At 61.4% G+C, this 13,909-nt stretch overlaps 1 protein-coding gene across 5 annotated transcripts; it reads left to right on the forward strand.

Annotated features, from left to right (window-relative positions):
- The first annotated feature begins 816 nt into the window (after positions 1–816).
- Positions 817–13,782, forward strand: CREB3L3 (cAMP responsive element binding protein 3 like 3). Of its 5 annotated transcripts, none has more exons than XM_073324049.1 (10): positions 817–958; positions 4,359–4,498; positions 4,963–5,260; positions 6,394–6,512; positions 8,174–8,308; positions 9,004–9,206; positions 9,579–9,647; positions 10,092–10,176; positions 11,002–11,098; positions 11,913–13,782. In XM_073324049.1, the coding sequence occupies exons 2-10, from the start codon at positions 4,364–4,366 to the stop codon at positions 12,254–12,256; spliced, it is 1,485 nt and encodes a 494-aa protein (XP_073180150.1). In that variant the 5' UTR covers positions 817–958; positions 4,359–4,363; the 3' UTR covers positions 12,257–13,782. The 5 variants fall into 5 exon arrangements, with proteins under 5 accessions (XP_073180150.1, XP_073180149.1, XP_073180154.1 ...); XM_073324048.1 differs by having other exon boundaries at positions 4,362–4,498; XM_073324053.1 differs by having other exon boundaries at positions 4,362–4,498; positions 9,100–9,206.
- The last annotated feature ends 127 nt before the right edge of the window (positions 13,783–13,909 follow it).

A 13,909-nucleotide genomic window follows, 5' to 3' on the forward strand; every position in this document is an offset into this window, starting at 1 on the left:
TTACTGGGGAGAACAGGTATCGTCCCATATACAAGAGGCCTGATTGTGCTGTCACTGATGCTGGTGTAAATCCGAAGTGACTCCATTAAAGTCAATGTCCAGGCAGTAGAAGAGAGAGCCAGGTCAGACCCCAGGACGTTAGTTCCACGCATTCCATCACCTGGTACCATATGGGAATTTTGCCCACTGAGGGAGAAAGAAGACAAAGCACGATAATAACCTTCTACTCCTTAGAGGTTTACATCCATCGATCGCAAAGTGCTTAAGAAGGTAAGTACCATTATCCCCATTTCACAGGTGGGGAAACCAAGGCACGGAGGTTCGGTGACTTGGACCAATGTCACACAGCAAGTCAGGGCCAGAACTGGGGGTAGAACCTAGGACTCCAGGTGTCCTGCCCTGTGCCCTGGCCTCAGAAGGCCAGAAAGGCAGCTCAACATGTTTATGATACGGGATAAGATAAGGGCACGAGTCCAAGACAACGTCTTCCAAATGCCCCAGGATTATTTCTGACACCCAGAAAATGTGTTTAGTGCTGATGCGTTGGTCTAGCAAAAGGGAAATCGTTCCTGAAAGTGGGTGAGAGTTCACAGAGAGATGGAGCGGGCTGGGACTTTGCACTGCCGGGCCCAGTGCCCACCCCGGCTTGGAGAACAACAGAAACATCTTGGTAATAGTTACCCAGCTCCCCCCAGCCATTACCGCTCCCCTCTAGCTGTCAATCAGCACAGAGCCCTTCGCCCCGCTGTCCAATCAGAACTGGGGAGGGTTTTGCAATCTTTGACCTTATTTCTGCTCGGTTGGAGTTTAAACTTTGCCACTGAGTGAAAGAAGCTTTGGGGAGAAGCAGAGAGAGAGAAAAGACACATCCCAGCCACCAGCACTTCCAGGGGTTTGCCGGGAACCCCCAGTTCACATCAGCAGAGGCCCTTGGAGTGGGACTTGGCTATAGACAAAGGTGAGTTCATGAGCTAATTCCTCCAGAAATCTGTCCTTTCGGTGTCTTTTCCTAGCAGCCCTACGTCTGGCTATCAGTGCAGCACAAACAACAGGACAAAGGTCGGGACATGGGGACAGAGCAATCCACTGGCCAAAAAGTGATTTAATAACAACCGATTGCTGTTAATAGCGTATTAATTAGCAACTTCCCACCCAGACTCAAGCAGCTACCTTAGAAGGTCGGCCTCAGATTGGGGTGGGGTTTTTTCCATTATATTTTTCGAACTTGCCATCAAACATTGGTATTTGGCATCTCCACTGTAAGCATTGAGTCCAGATCCAGTCACTGAATATTCGTCTGACACCTATAAAATGTGATTAACTGGTACCTGTTTGTTTCTTAGGGCCAGAATTTTCACAACAAATGGGTCGTAGGTGGTATGATACAAATGAATTATCACCACTCTCCATTTGGGCCCCCAGCTAAGTATCTAGATTTTCACAAGAGCTCAGCTGGCCCTTTGTAGCAAACAGGGGCAGCTGGGGGTTAAGATCTGAAATATCTGTCCTGAATTTAAGTACCTCGACGAGAGCTGAGCTCTTTTGAAAATCTGACCTCGTAGCGACAGAACGCGCCTGGCTGGCATCCAATGAAGTGAGCTGTAGCTCACGAAAGCTTATGCTCAAATAAATTTGTTAGTCTCTAAGATGCCACAAGTCCTCCTGTTCTTTTTGCGAATACAGACTAACACGGCTGCTCCTCTGAAACCTGGCTGGGAACTGATTTTTTGGGTACCCGCAAAAGATTTCAATGAAAACAAAACAAGAGTTTGTCAAGATTTGCTGTCCGAAGTTTGCGCCAAACTGAAACATTTTTGGCCAGCCAAACTCCAACCAAAACCGTTGGGTTTGTGGCCAAGCAAAATGATTCAGTGGCTGAAGAGGGAAAGGTTTTCAGGTTTTTCAACAAAGGCCCCCAAATTTCTTCAAAATTGGCCCTTTCCCAAGGGAAAGCTGTTTGGCATCGGAAAAACGTTTGGAAGGAAAAACATCATCGCCGTTACTACGGAGCCCAAGGGCTGCGTTTGCAGAAATAAAGAATTAACGGGCCACGGTTTGCTTTAGGCTGGGGTAGACTGGGAGGAGCTCTGCAGTGCGCCTGATCCTCCTTGGCCCTGTGCTAGCCCTGTACAGGTGCAATTCCACCCATTTCAGATTCCTCCCGGTGTACGACACAAGCGAACGCAGAGGCAGCCCCCTCAGCTCTGGATTTGCACCAGGGAAATGAGAGCCCAAGTTAGGGGCAGATTTGGCTAAAATCAAGCGTAAGATCAGTTTCACATCTGCTGTCCCCTCCCGCAGGTCAGCCAGCTCCTGCCCCTGGAGGGGGACGGACCCAAAGTCAAGTAGCTGTTTTCTGGCTCTCTGTGGAGGCGGGGGTGTCAGCTGAGAGGCACTCAACTTGATCTCACCTCCTGTGCACCCTGCGGGCAGCCCCAGAACCCTGTGGAGGGCCACGCTATGGGGCAAGAGAAAATTTACAGCCACAAAATCACCCCAGTTCTGTAGCTGTGGAGTGAGTCCCAGGCTGGGGTCAGCTCAGAGGTTCCTGGTTGCCAGGAAACAATTAGTTGCTCATTATTTCAGATGGGCACCAACTGAGCCCATCACACAGCCCTGGGCCTCTGGCTCATTCCTTCCCCTTCTTCCGCTGCCCAGTCCCCTCTCCTCTTAACCTCCCAAAGCCAGCCGCTAACACCTCCCATTCCTCTGTCCGTCTCCATCTGCTCTGGCAGCCTCAGGGGCCACCAGAAAGGGCTCGGCAGGCCGAGGACCATCCTACCAGTGCAAGCCGTGGCCTGGGATGTGGCAAAGGTGCTCCAGGTTTCAGGGCCTCTTGCTTTGCCTCTCAGAGCCCAGCCAAGTTTGGGTGCTTTGGACACTTCTCTCCAGCCAAGGGCCTTCTCCCCGCGGCTGGGACGGTCCCGTCCTCTAAGTCAGTGGTGCCTCCTGACAACCAGCCTTTGGGGGCTTGCCAGCACCATCTTCTCGTCTCCAGGGGCTCAGCAAGGGGGATTGGCATGCGCAGGAGGGAGTCTGGCATCTGCCCATTTCCAGAGACTCGCTGTATGGAGAATAGCTGATCTCCGGGGATCCCACAGGGTGAAGCCCCCATGCTTGGAGCAGTTTGGAGGGACCTTTATTAGTCACCAGCTTGGCCCAGGGGCCTCCCTCCTGCATGGCAGAGACAGGGGTAGTGGAGAGGCTTAAAGCTATCAAAATGCCAACCCCTGCCCAACAGAGTGGTGCAAAGCAAGAGAATAGACCATAGCCACTTAGGACTTATTGGATGTCCCTGCAATGCTCCCCACAGCCCCTGGGAACTCCAGCATAGCAACGGGGAGAGAACTTGGCTGTGCAATGACAGTTCCTGTCTCTTAAGCTAATGGAGAATCTCCCTTCGGTGCTGGCAGTATAGGGGCTATGAAACACAGGTCAGGTGTTTGGATTTCCTCCATTAGAGGGTACTGGTGCACACATATGCACACACACACACAAAGACACCCCCCCCCCCCGGCCACTTCTTTGTGTCTACACAACAGCCAAGATTTTCAGCAGTGACTACCAACTTTGGGTGCCCTACCTGAGACACTTTAAAGGGCCTGACAGTCAGAGGGGTGGGTGAAAAGCAGCCCCCTTTATGGTGACCTAAGTCAGCCCCCCAGAATCACTCCTCCCCCCTTGGGAAATAGTGGCCTCTCTTTCCCTAAGCGTGGGCCCCAAGGGAGCCACCCAGGGCCAGCCCCTGCCTACGCTATGCTGGGGAAGCACTGTAATGTTATTCCCATCCAGCTGGAGGCGCTGCTGGAGGCAGCCAGGGCAGTCGCAGGGATTCAGATGGCGAGAAAAGCTGGAGGTTCAGAGTCCAGCAGTAAATGTGGCTCCGGTCAGGCTGGGCGGGGGCGGGGGCAGGGGCGGGGGTGGGACGGGCGGGGGGGGGAGATTCTAGGAAGCGGCAATAAACCCAGCCGCAGAGGCCTGGTGAGGCTCCCTGGCCAATGCTGAGGGGAGGGGAAAGAACCAGAACGCTCCCCACTCCCTCGGGACTCCGCCCCCACTTCTGGGCCTGGGGGCAGGGCTGGCGGGGGGAGGGAATCCCCATCCCAAGGCTGGGGGGGGACACAGCACGTGCCAGGCAAGAGAAGAGGAGCTGGGGTGGGAAGATGGTTCCCCAGGGCAGGCAGGGCAGGAGGGATTCCCCCTCCTGTCCCAGCTCTCACTATATCCCCGAGCTCCCCACTGAGCCCCCCCCCCCCCCAGGTCTCTGCTCCCCAAGCTCTCCGCTGAGTCCATCCCAGCTCTGCACCCCGGGGTGCCCAGGGAGCTGGCCTGGCCATACGGTGCCATCTCTCCCCCAGCAGACATGGCCTCCAGCTGCCAGATGGGCAGCCTCAACGGCCTGGAGCTGCTGGACCTGCTCTTTGACCGCCAGGACGGGATCCTCCGGAACGTGGAGTTCGGGGGCCGCTCGGCCAGCTGGCCTGGGCCAGAGCAGAGTGTGAGTTCCCCTCCCCCAGAGTTGCGGGAGGCAGGGGCACGGGGCTCGCAGTGCTAACAAGGGGAACACTGGCCCTGGCTCCTGACCCGGGGTTCCCCAGGGACCCCTCTGCCTGGGAGGCCAACAAGTCACTGACCAATCAGACCAGTGCAGACCACTAGTGCTGGGAGGGAGGCCCACCCCACCCTCTCCCCTGGATGCACTAGGGTCCCCACCCCCTCCCTTGGGTGCACTGGGGTCCCCACCCCATGTACTAGTGCCAGGAGCCCCTCCCACCCTGGTGCACGGGGAACCCCACCCATGCACTAGTGCCAAGAGTCCTAGTCCCGGCCCCACCCTCGTCCCAGGCTGGCTCACGCTCTGGCAGGGCGTGGCCATGGGCAGCCCGATGCCCTCCATCCATGCCAGGCTTCCCCCTCCCGTGGGTGACTCGTCTCCTGGGCCCATTTCCGTCTCATCTCCAGCAGCTGCCCGGTGCCCAGGAAAACGAGGATTTCCTCAACTCCATCCTGGGCTCGGGGGACTCCTGCTCCGACTCCCCGACCTGGTCCCCTGCAGCCAGTGACAGCGGCATCTCTGAGGACCCGAACTCGGACCAGCTCGACAGCCCCCAGCACTACGTGCCCACAGGCAGCCCGGAGGGCTACTCGGATGCGGGGCCCGGCGAGCCGGCGTACCCCTACCGGGAGTCCTCCCGGGCCCAGCCTGCTCCCAGCCTGCCTGGGGCTGACGTGCGGGAGGCTGAAGTCTCCATAGACCTTGGTGAGTTCAGGGGTGGAGCTGGAGCTGGGGGGACTCAGTGGGGAGCCCGGGGTGCAGAGCTGGGGGGGTTCAGTGGGGAGCCCAGGGTGAAGGGAGCTGGGGGGGTCAGTGGGGAGCCCGGGGTGCAGGGCTGGGGGGAGTCCTGCACCGGGGGCTGAGCTGGGGGGGGCTCAGTGGGGATCCCAGAGTGCAGAGCTGGGGGGGTCAGTGGGGAGCCCGGGGTGCAGGGCGGGGGGGGTCGTGCCCCGGGGGGGGCCCAGACAGGTGTGCACGCAGTGGGGCATGAGATGAGGGAGGGGCGCTCAGTGGGGATCCCAGGGTGCAGAGCTGGGGGGGGTCAGCGGGGAGCCCGGGGTGCAGGGCTGGGGGGGGTCGTGCACCGGGGGGGGCCCAGATGGGTGTGCACGCAGTGGGGCCTGAGCTGGGGGGGGCTCAGTGGGGATCCCAGGGTGCAGAGCTGGGGGGGGTCAGCGGGGAGCCCGGGGTGCAGGGCTGGGGGGGGGTCGTGCACCGGGGGGGGCCCAGACGGGTGTGCACGCAGTGGGGCCTGAGCTGGGGGGGGCTCAGTGGGGATCCCAGGGTGCAGAGCTGGGGGGGTCAGTGGGGAGCCCGGGGTGCAGGGCTGGGGGGGGGTCGTGCACCGGGGGGGGCCCAGACGGGTGTGCACGCAGCGCGGCCTGAGCTCCCCTTCCCGAGCGCACAAGCCCGTCCGTGGAACTGCGGCGCGGGTGGATCTTCCCGGTAGCACCGCGAGTCGCCAGCAGATGGCGGTAAATCCCGCTGGTCGCAGCACAGCGGGGAACCTGCGGCCAGAGCAGGTTGGGGGGAGCTGGGGGTGGGGGTCTGGCAGCTGGAGCCCCCCAAGTCCCGGGCTCAGCTCCTCACTCGGGGCCCGATGCTCCCTCCCCTGCGTGTCGTGTGGTGACTCGCTCCCACGGGGCGCGGCAGGAGCCCGGGCGGCAGGCCCAGCAAGGGGCCCGGCAGCAGACGAGAGGGAGCGAGGGGGAGTCCTGCAAGGGGTGGAGGGGATTGGGGCCCGGACAGCAGGACTGACGCCCCAACCAGGACGCCGGTCGGCTGGCCCAGGGCACCGATCACACTGACCCCACGTCGCCCCGTGTCCTTCCTCCCAGACATGTGGAATCCTGGGTTTTTCTTGGAGAAGAGTCACGACCTGCCTGCTCCCACTCAGATCGCAGCTTCCTGCACCCTGACGGTGAAGGACCTGCTGCTGTCCAGCAGCTGTGAGATGGTGAGGGCCTTGCATTCCACCTGCCCATCCCCAGGCACTCTCCATCCATCCACCTGTCCCCCGTCCGTTCATCCATCCATCCACCTGTCCACCTGTCCCCACCCACTATCCATCCATCCATCCCTCCATCCCCACCCACTATCCATCCCCCCATCCATCCACCTGTCCCCTTGTCCGTCCATCCATCCATCTGTCCACCCGTCCCCACCCACTATCCATCCATCCCCCTGTCCATCCATCCATTCCCATCCACTCTCCATCCATCCACTTGTCCACCCATCCCCACCCACTATCCATCCCCCCATCCATCCACCTGTCCCCCGTCTGTCCATCCATCCATCCATCCATCCATCCCCACCCACTATCCATCCTCCATCCATTCACCTGTCCCCCTGTCCATCCATCTATCCATTCCCATCCACTCTCTATCCATTCACCTATCCACCCATCCCCACCCACTATCCATCCATCCCCCTGTCCATCCATCCTCCCATCCTCACCCACTATCCATCCCTGCATCCATCCACCTGTCCCCATGTCCATCCATCCATCCATCTGTCTACCTGTCTCCACCCACTATCCATCCATCCCCCCGTCCATCCATCCATCCATTCCCATCCACCCTCCATCCATCCATCTGTCCACCCATCCCCACCCACTATCCAACCATCCATCCTCCCCAATCTCACTGTATCCATCCATCCACCTCTCTATATCCTCCATCCATCCATCCCCACCCAGTTTCCATCCATCCTCTCCAACCTCTCTGTTTCCATCCACCTGTCCACATCCATCCATCCTTCCCCATTTGCTCTGTAATTACTGGCTTACAGGAGGTCAGGCCCAAAGAGCCCAATTCTCTCTTGCCCTGCACCTTGTGCAGTCACTTGCACCCGTGCAAAGGGATGTAAAATGTCCCCAGAGCAGCGTGGGGCGTTTTCCAGCCCCTGGGCCCTGTTGGACATGACAGCAGGAGCTGCAGGGCAATGGTGAACTGGGTCAACCGTGTTAATTAGGGGTTTGAAAGTTGGGCGTAGATAACCCTCGTTGGGGCTGGGCAGAGGGCAAGCCGGGACTGTGAAAAGCTTCCTCCCCTGGGGGCAGTGCCCGAGGACTTGAGTCCTTTCTCATCATATCTCTGCTATTCCAGGCCCGTCCCCCCCAGCCCTGCCAATGCCCCTCAATCCTGACCCTGCAGCCCTGTCCCCAGCTAGTCCAGCCCACCCCCCAGCCCTGCCAATGCCCCTCAATCCTCACCCTGCAGCCCTGTCCCCAGCTAGTCCAGGTCTGCCCCCGCCCCCCAGCCCTGCCAATGCCCCTCAATCCTCACCCTGCAGCCCTGTCCCCAGCTATTCCAGCCCACCCCCCAGCCCTGCCAATGCCCCTCAATCCTCACCCTGCAGCCCTGTCCCCAGCTAGTCCAGCCCACCCCCCAGCCCTGCCAATGCCCCTCAATCCTCACCCTGCAGCCTTGGACTTTTCTGACCCTCCCCAAATCTCTGGTTCACTTGGAGGTCTGCAGAGGGGTCAGGTGGGCTCGCCCTGCCCCCTGGGATGGTCCCCCCAGCTGGGGGCTGGCCTTGTGGCCGGGCTCTCGGAGCAGAGCGGGGGTGGGGGGCCAGGCGCTTCCAGCGGGTCCCACATTGGTTCCACTCACGCAGCAGCAGCAGCTGATGACCCCAGCGCTGCTGAGACAAGGTCCGGGGCACTGCCAGGAGCTGGCGCTGACGGAGGACGAGAAGAAGCTGCTGGCCAAGGAGGGGGTCACGCTGCCCACCCAGCTGCCCCTCACCAAGGTAAGGAGAGGCCAAGGGACGGGATCCCCCTGGGTCACCGTTACAGCTGAGCCGTATCCTTCCTGTGCCTGGAGAGCCAGCTGGGTCGGCGTAGAGGGGTGGGGGGCATGGAGGGCCCATGGGGCGGGGGTCCCTGTTGGGCTCATTGTGGACTCAGCCGCGGGTTCTGGCCTGCTGTTAGCTCCTGGACCAAATCCAGGCCTGGCGTAGGCCACGGCAGTGCCACCGACTCCAGCCGTGTGCTGGTACCCACTTGCCCCAGGGTTGAATTGGACCCCAGCGAGGGCCCGGGGGAGTGGAGGAGCCTGGCGGCGGGGGTGGTGGTGGTGAGGGAATGGGCCGTGGGGGTGGGTTGTAGGACAGGTCTTGGTGGATGCCTAGGCCCTGGGGGAAGCGGGTTGTTCACACAGGGGAGATCAGCCCTGGGGGGTTAGGGGAGGGAGAGCGGCGGGGCCGGCTTGTTCGCAATCCCCAGAACCTGTCCTCCCCGCTAGGCCATCTCAGCTGTGGGGGTTTGATTAGAGCCCAGCACGAGGAGTCAGAACTCCTGGGTCCTAGCCACTGGGGGGCCTTAAGCAAGTCTCCTCCCCTCTTGGTGCCTCAGTTTCCCATCTTGGTGGAGGGTCAGGTAACTGCTCCCTGCAGAGCATTCCAGCACCCCCAGCGAGAGGCACACAGTAGTATCTATTCTCCAGGGCCACAGGGTGACGGGCTGTGGGGCTGGGAAGGACCCCAATCAGGGAGTCCCACCCCCACCGCCGTGGTCTGGGCTCTGCCCTTCTCTCCGGCAGTATGAGGAGCGGGTGCTGAAGAAGATCCGGAGGAAGATCCGCAATAAGCAGTCGGCTCAGGAAAGCCGGAAGAAGAAGAAGGAGTATATCGACGGGCTGGAAAGCCGGTGAGACCCCAGCCGCTCGCTCCACACCTCAGAGCAGGAGCTGCCTGCCTCAGGCTGGCACCGGCTGTCTCTGGACCCCGATCCCCTGTGCCCTGCACCTCACGCAGTCATTTACTGCTGGGCCACGGGGGCAAAAAGCCCCTGGGCTGGGATGTTGGCGGTGCAGGCTCGGGCCCGCTCTCTAGAGAGACGGGAACCTGCTTCATGCCCCTCCCTCGTTCCCATCCAGCCCTGCCCTGTGCGGTGCCATCTGTGCCCCCCAGCCCAGTTCCTATCTCAGCCCTGCTTCCCCACGCCCCATCTCCGCCCCCCCTCCCCCGTTCCCGGCTCAGCCCCCCACCGGCTCACGCCGCCTCCCGGTTCTCCCCCCAGGATGTCGGCCTGCACGGCGCAGAACCAGGAACTGCAAAGGAAGGTGCTGCACCTGGAGAAGCAGAACTCGTGAGTCCGGCCCCCAGCTCCCTGCTGCCGGGGGGGATGGGGGCGCTGCCTGTCCCCCCCTTAACCTGAATAACCGGGTGATCCGGCTGCAAAACAGAGCCCCAGAGAGCCCGGGGGAGGCCTCCGCATCCCTGGAAGTGAAAGCTACCCAGAGCCCCCCTGGAGACCTGCCTCGGCCATCAGGGGCAGGCTGGGTCCCTACACTCGTCCCTGGGGCTGCAAACAGGGATGGGCCCAAGTCGCCCACTTCAGCCCTGCCGCCCCCCCGGTGCCTGGCAGCGTGGGGCAGGTGCCATTTGCGTCGGGGGCTTTGGTCCAGGCCGCTCTCTAGTTCCAAGTGCCCTGAGGGATGGGTCTGCCCCTGGGGGGTCCAGGCTGCACCCCACGGGGGCAGTGCCCCCCACATTCAGCGCCTGCCTCTGACCGGGTCTTTTCCGCGTCCAGGTCCCTCCTGGAGCAGCTGAGGAAACTCCAGACCCTCGTGGTGCAGTCGACTAACAAAGCCGCCCAGACGGGGACCTGCATCGCGGTGCGTGGAGATCTCTTGCCCTTTGCTCCCTTCTCTGCAGATGCCCCCAACGGGGGCTGGGCCTAGCTTTAGGGGAGTGGGGGAGGAGGGGGCTCTGCTGGGCAAGACCTCCTGGGCCCCATCCGTCTCCCTTCCACCCACTGCCTCCATGTAGCCACGAGACCCCTATTCCCGTGGAGGGGTCCGGCTCGGCACCCCCAGCTCTGCCATTGCCTCCGTGTTGGGGGTGGGGCTTTCTCACGGTCTGGCTCCATGGAGCTTCGCTCTCCCCCATTGCTGCTGGCCACAGGATGGCGCTCCGACACCACGGGAATGGGCACAGGCAAGGAAGGGTAGACGGACAGGCCGACAGACACACATCAGAGAGTGTGTGGGGCCCGACAGAGTCAGACGGACGTGGGATGAATGGGGATAGAAAGAGAGAGAGGCAGACAGAGAGGTATGAATGGGGATGGATGGCTGGACGACAGACCAATGAGTATGAATGGGGATGGATAGACGGACAGGGAGACAGAGGGGTACAAATGGAGATGTATAGCTAGACAGACAGGGTATGAGTGAGGATGGATGGATGAACAGATAGGGGTATGGATGGATAGACAGAGGATGGGGATGGACAGACAGGCAGACATTGGGGTACGAATGAGGATGGAAACAGACAGACACAGACCCATGACCTGCTCCCAGTGTCCCTAGGGAAGTTGAGGTCCCCTGGCTGGTACCCACATTCCCCTCCTCTTGCCCCCCAACCCACAGACGGGGGGCCCAGGAGACTGTGGCTATCGGGGGGGGGGCAGCTGACATCTCTCTCCCTCCGGCTCGCAGGTGCTGCTGCTCTCCTTCGCCCTGATCATCTTCCCCTCCATCAGCCCCTTCGCCCCCAGTAAAGCGGAGCCGGAAGGTGACTTTGGGCCGGTGAGAGGTATGTGCTGGTAATATACAGAATGCAGTGGGAGTCCAGGGGTCCACAACATGCCGGCTGCTCCCTGGGAGCTGAGGGGTCCTGCACACACCTACTTGCAACAGATGGTGTTGCGGTTAAGGTCTGGGAGACAGGACAGCCAGTTTTCAAGCCCAGCTCTGCCAAGACTCGCTGAGTGACCAAGGCACTGTCCCGAGGTCCGTGCCTCAGTTTCTCAGTATGTAACAGCAGGAGGATAGTGATGTGAGACAACATCGGTGGAGGGGTAAGCAGGGCTGAAGTTAAGCCCTTGTCCACAGGCAGTACCCCTGACCCCGCCATTCAGGAGCTGGACTGGGAATCTGACGTCTTTAATTAAAATTCTCCTGGCACTTGGTTTTTTTGCAGTGTCCAGTCTGAATGCCAACCTGGGTAACCCTGCCTTCCTAACTGCCCCATGGAGTTTTGACTAGACATTGGTTCTGTTTCATTCCTGGCGCCGCAGAGCACTGCGGCGTTGCTGCGAGCTATTACACAGTCGCTGCATCCCACCCCAGAGGTGGCTGCATTTCAGCACCGGGGGAGCGCGATCCTGGGGCAGCATTGCCGTACGCTATTACGCAGCTGTCCGGTTCCACCCCAGAGGTGGCTGCATGGTAGTGCTGGGTGGAGCACTTTCCGTGCCCCGTAAAGAACGATCGGGTGCAGCATGATTCTCACAACTTGTGGGGGAAGGGCGGTGGGTGGGAGGGGTCCTGCTGAATGGTGCTGGGTGGCTAGCACTGGGAGACGCCCCACTGATCAGGCTTGTGCCCCCTCCGCCACCCCGTGGCAGTGTTTTCCAGGTCTCTCCATAACGATGCCTCCTCCCGGGTGGTCTACGCCCTGATGAAGGATGGCGCCGAGAGCCCCAAGGAGCCGGAGAAGCCCGTGTGGACGGAGTACGCCGGCGAGGCCCAGAGCGAGCCCCAGGGAGTCCTCCGCAAATTCCTCGGCAGCCACGTGCTCGCCAGGCCCCGGGCAGAGGCTCCGCCAGCCAACGGGACGGGGGCCCTGCCGCAGGACGGACACTCGGACTTGGAGGCGCTCAGTCACGATGGCCCCATTGCGGCCTCACTGGCCTGGACAGAGCCCAGCCAGCCCAGCCAGGTGCGGCTGGAGCCGGCCGAGGAGCTGTGAACGCCCCCCGCCGTCTCCCCCACGCCTGGCCAGCCACGGAGCTCAGTCGTGAGCGGGAGCGCCGGGAGCCGCTGGCCAGGACCCCAGGCGGGGGGTACTGACGGGAGTGCTGCCCTCGGTGGCCTGCCCGGGGTGGGGATGGGGCAGAGTGCGCGTGATGAAAGAGTGAGAGAGAAGGGGGGGTAAAAAGAGGGGGAGCATCTGGCTCCTTGGAGGCTCCAGCATTCGTCTGGGAGGGGAGCCTGGCCCCTGGGCAGCTGCTGTTTCACCCAGCGCAGGGCTGCAGGGGAACAAGGCTATCCGGCCCCATCCAGCCTTCCACCCCCCCGGGCTGGGGCACGGTCCCTGCCTAAGCGTGGGGCTCCCGCCCGGTCCCCTGTAGATTCCATGGGCTGGGAGGTTTCCCTGCTAATTGTCTGACATTTCCCCTTTCCGCCTGTCTGGGACTGCAGACACTTATCCCAGCGGCACCCGTCCACCCCCAGCCCCTGCTCAATATTTGTGTCTCTTCTCTGTCCTCCCTCGGCGTGGGGAGGGAAGGTGGGGACCTGCACAGAGCGGCCGGGGCCAAGCTGCTCCGTGGAAAGGGATGGGTCGTTCCCCTCCCGGCCCCACAGCCCGTGGCTTCTGGGTGCCTAGCCCAAAAATCACCTCGAAGGCCTGGGGAGGTAGGCAGAAACCAGGCCTCCCTGCAGGCCTCCCAGCAGCTCCACTTTGCTGGCAGCTGGCGCAGCCTGGAGCGGCTGGGGGGAGGAGGGTGATCCCGAGGCAGAGGGGAAGGGGACCATGTGGTTTCCAAAAGGGATTTGATCCTGTCAGAGAGAGGCGCCAGGGGGAGCTGGGGCCCCTTGTGAAAAGGGCAGGGGAAGGGCTGGAAAACCACGGGTTGCTCTCCCCAGCGTGTGCAGGGAAAGCGTCGCCCGGTCATAAGCTGGTTAATACTCCAGGAAGGCCCCGGGGACACTGGCTAGGGGGCTGGGATGCAAGCGAGATGGGGCTCGAGCTCTGCCTGCTCTTAGCGCTGCCTCTCCCGGGGCACAGGGAGCGGGTGGGGAGTTGAAATGGCCAGGCACAGCCGGGGCTGGGGTGCGGGGCACAACCCCTCAGGAGCCAAGAGCTCGCACCCGAGTTCGGCGAAGCGGAACTGACCGCGCCTGGCAGCTGCGATGCACCAGGCCCCGTCAGCCCCGGGCTGGGATCCGGCTTAGCTGCCAGGCAGAGGGGGAGCGTCTGGAGGGGTGTGTGTGTGCATAGGAGAGAGACTGCGGAGGTATAGGGAGTACCTCTGAGGTGGTGGCGACTGACCCTGGCTGGGGTCTCAGAGCCCTTCCCCAGATGGAGGCCTGCGAAAGCCCGTGTCCCTGGCTAGAGTGGGGCGCACGCTACGATTCTCTCCAGGGGGGCCCCGCATGGCCATCGGGGGGCCCAGCGAGGGAGCGGGGATATTTGGTGTTTCTCTGTTTGGGGGTGGATTTTTTTTTTTTAAGCCTGAGTTTTCATCTCCTAATAAACTATTTTGGAAGAAAGGGCTTTGGAGTTTGGCCGGGGTAGAAACAGGAAGGGGTGCGGGGTTGGCCAACGCTGGGACAGCCAAAGGCCAGCACCTGACTGCCAGCAGCTTTCCACCTGCCTCCGCAAGGCCGCTTCCCCTGC

This window comes from Lepidochelys kempii, chromosome 25 (genome assembly GCF_965140265.1).
Source record: "Lepidochelys kempii isolate rLepKem1 chromosome 25, rLepKem1.hap2, whole genome shotgun sequence".
Lineage (NCBI taxonomy): Eukaryota > Metazoa > Chordata > Testudines > Cheloniidae > Lepidochelys > Lepidochelys kempii.

Coding starts and splice junctions, on each gene's coding strand:
- CREB3L3 (XM_073324049.1), top strand. CDS start 4,364: ATGGCCTCCAGCTGCCAGATGGGCAGCCTCAACGGCCTGGAGCTGCTG. Junction 4,499..4,962: donor GGCCTGGGCCAGAGCAGAGT/GTGAGTTCCCCT, acceptor TCTCATCTCCAG/CAGCTGCCCGGTGCCCAGGA. Junction 10,177..11,001: donor AGACGGGGACCTGCATCGCG/GTGCGTGGAGAT, acceptor TCCGGCTCGCAG/GTGCTGCTGCTCTCCTTCGC.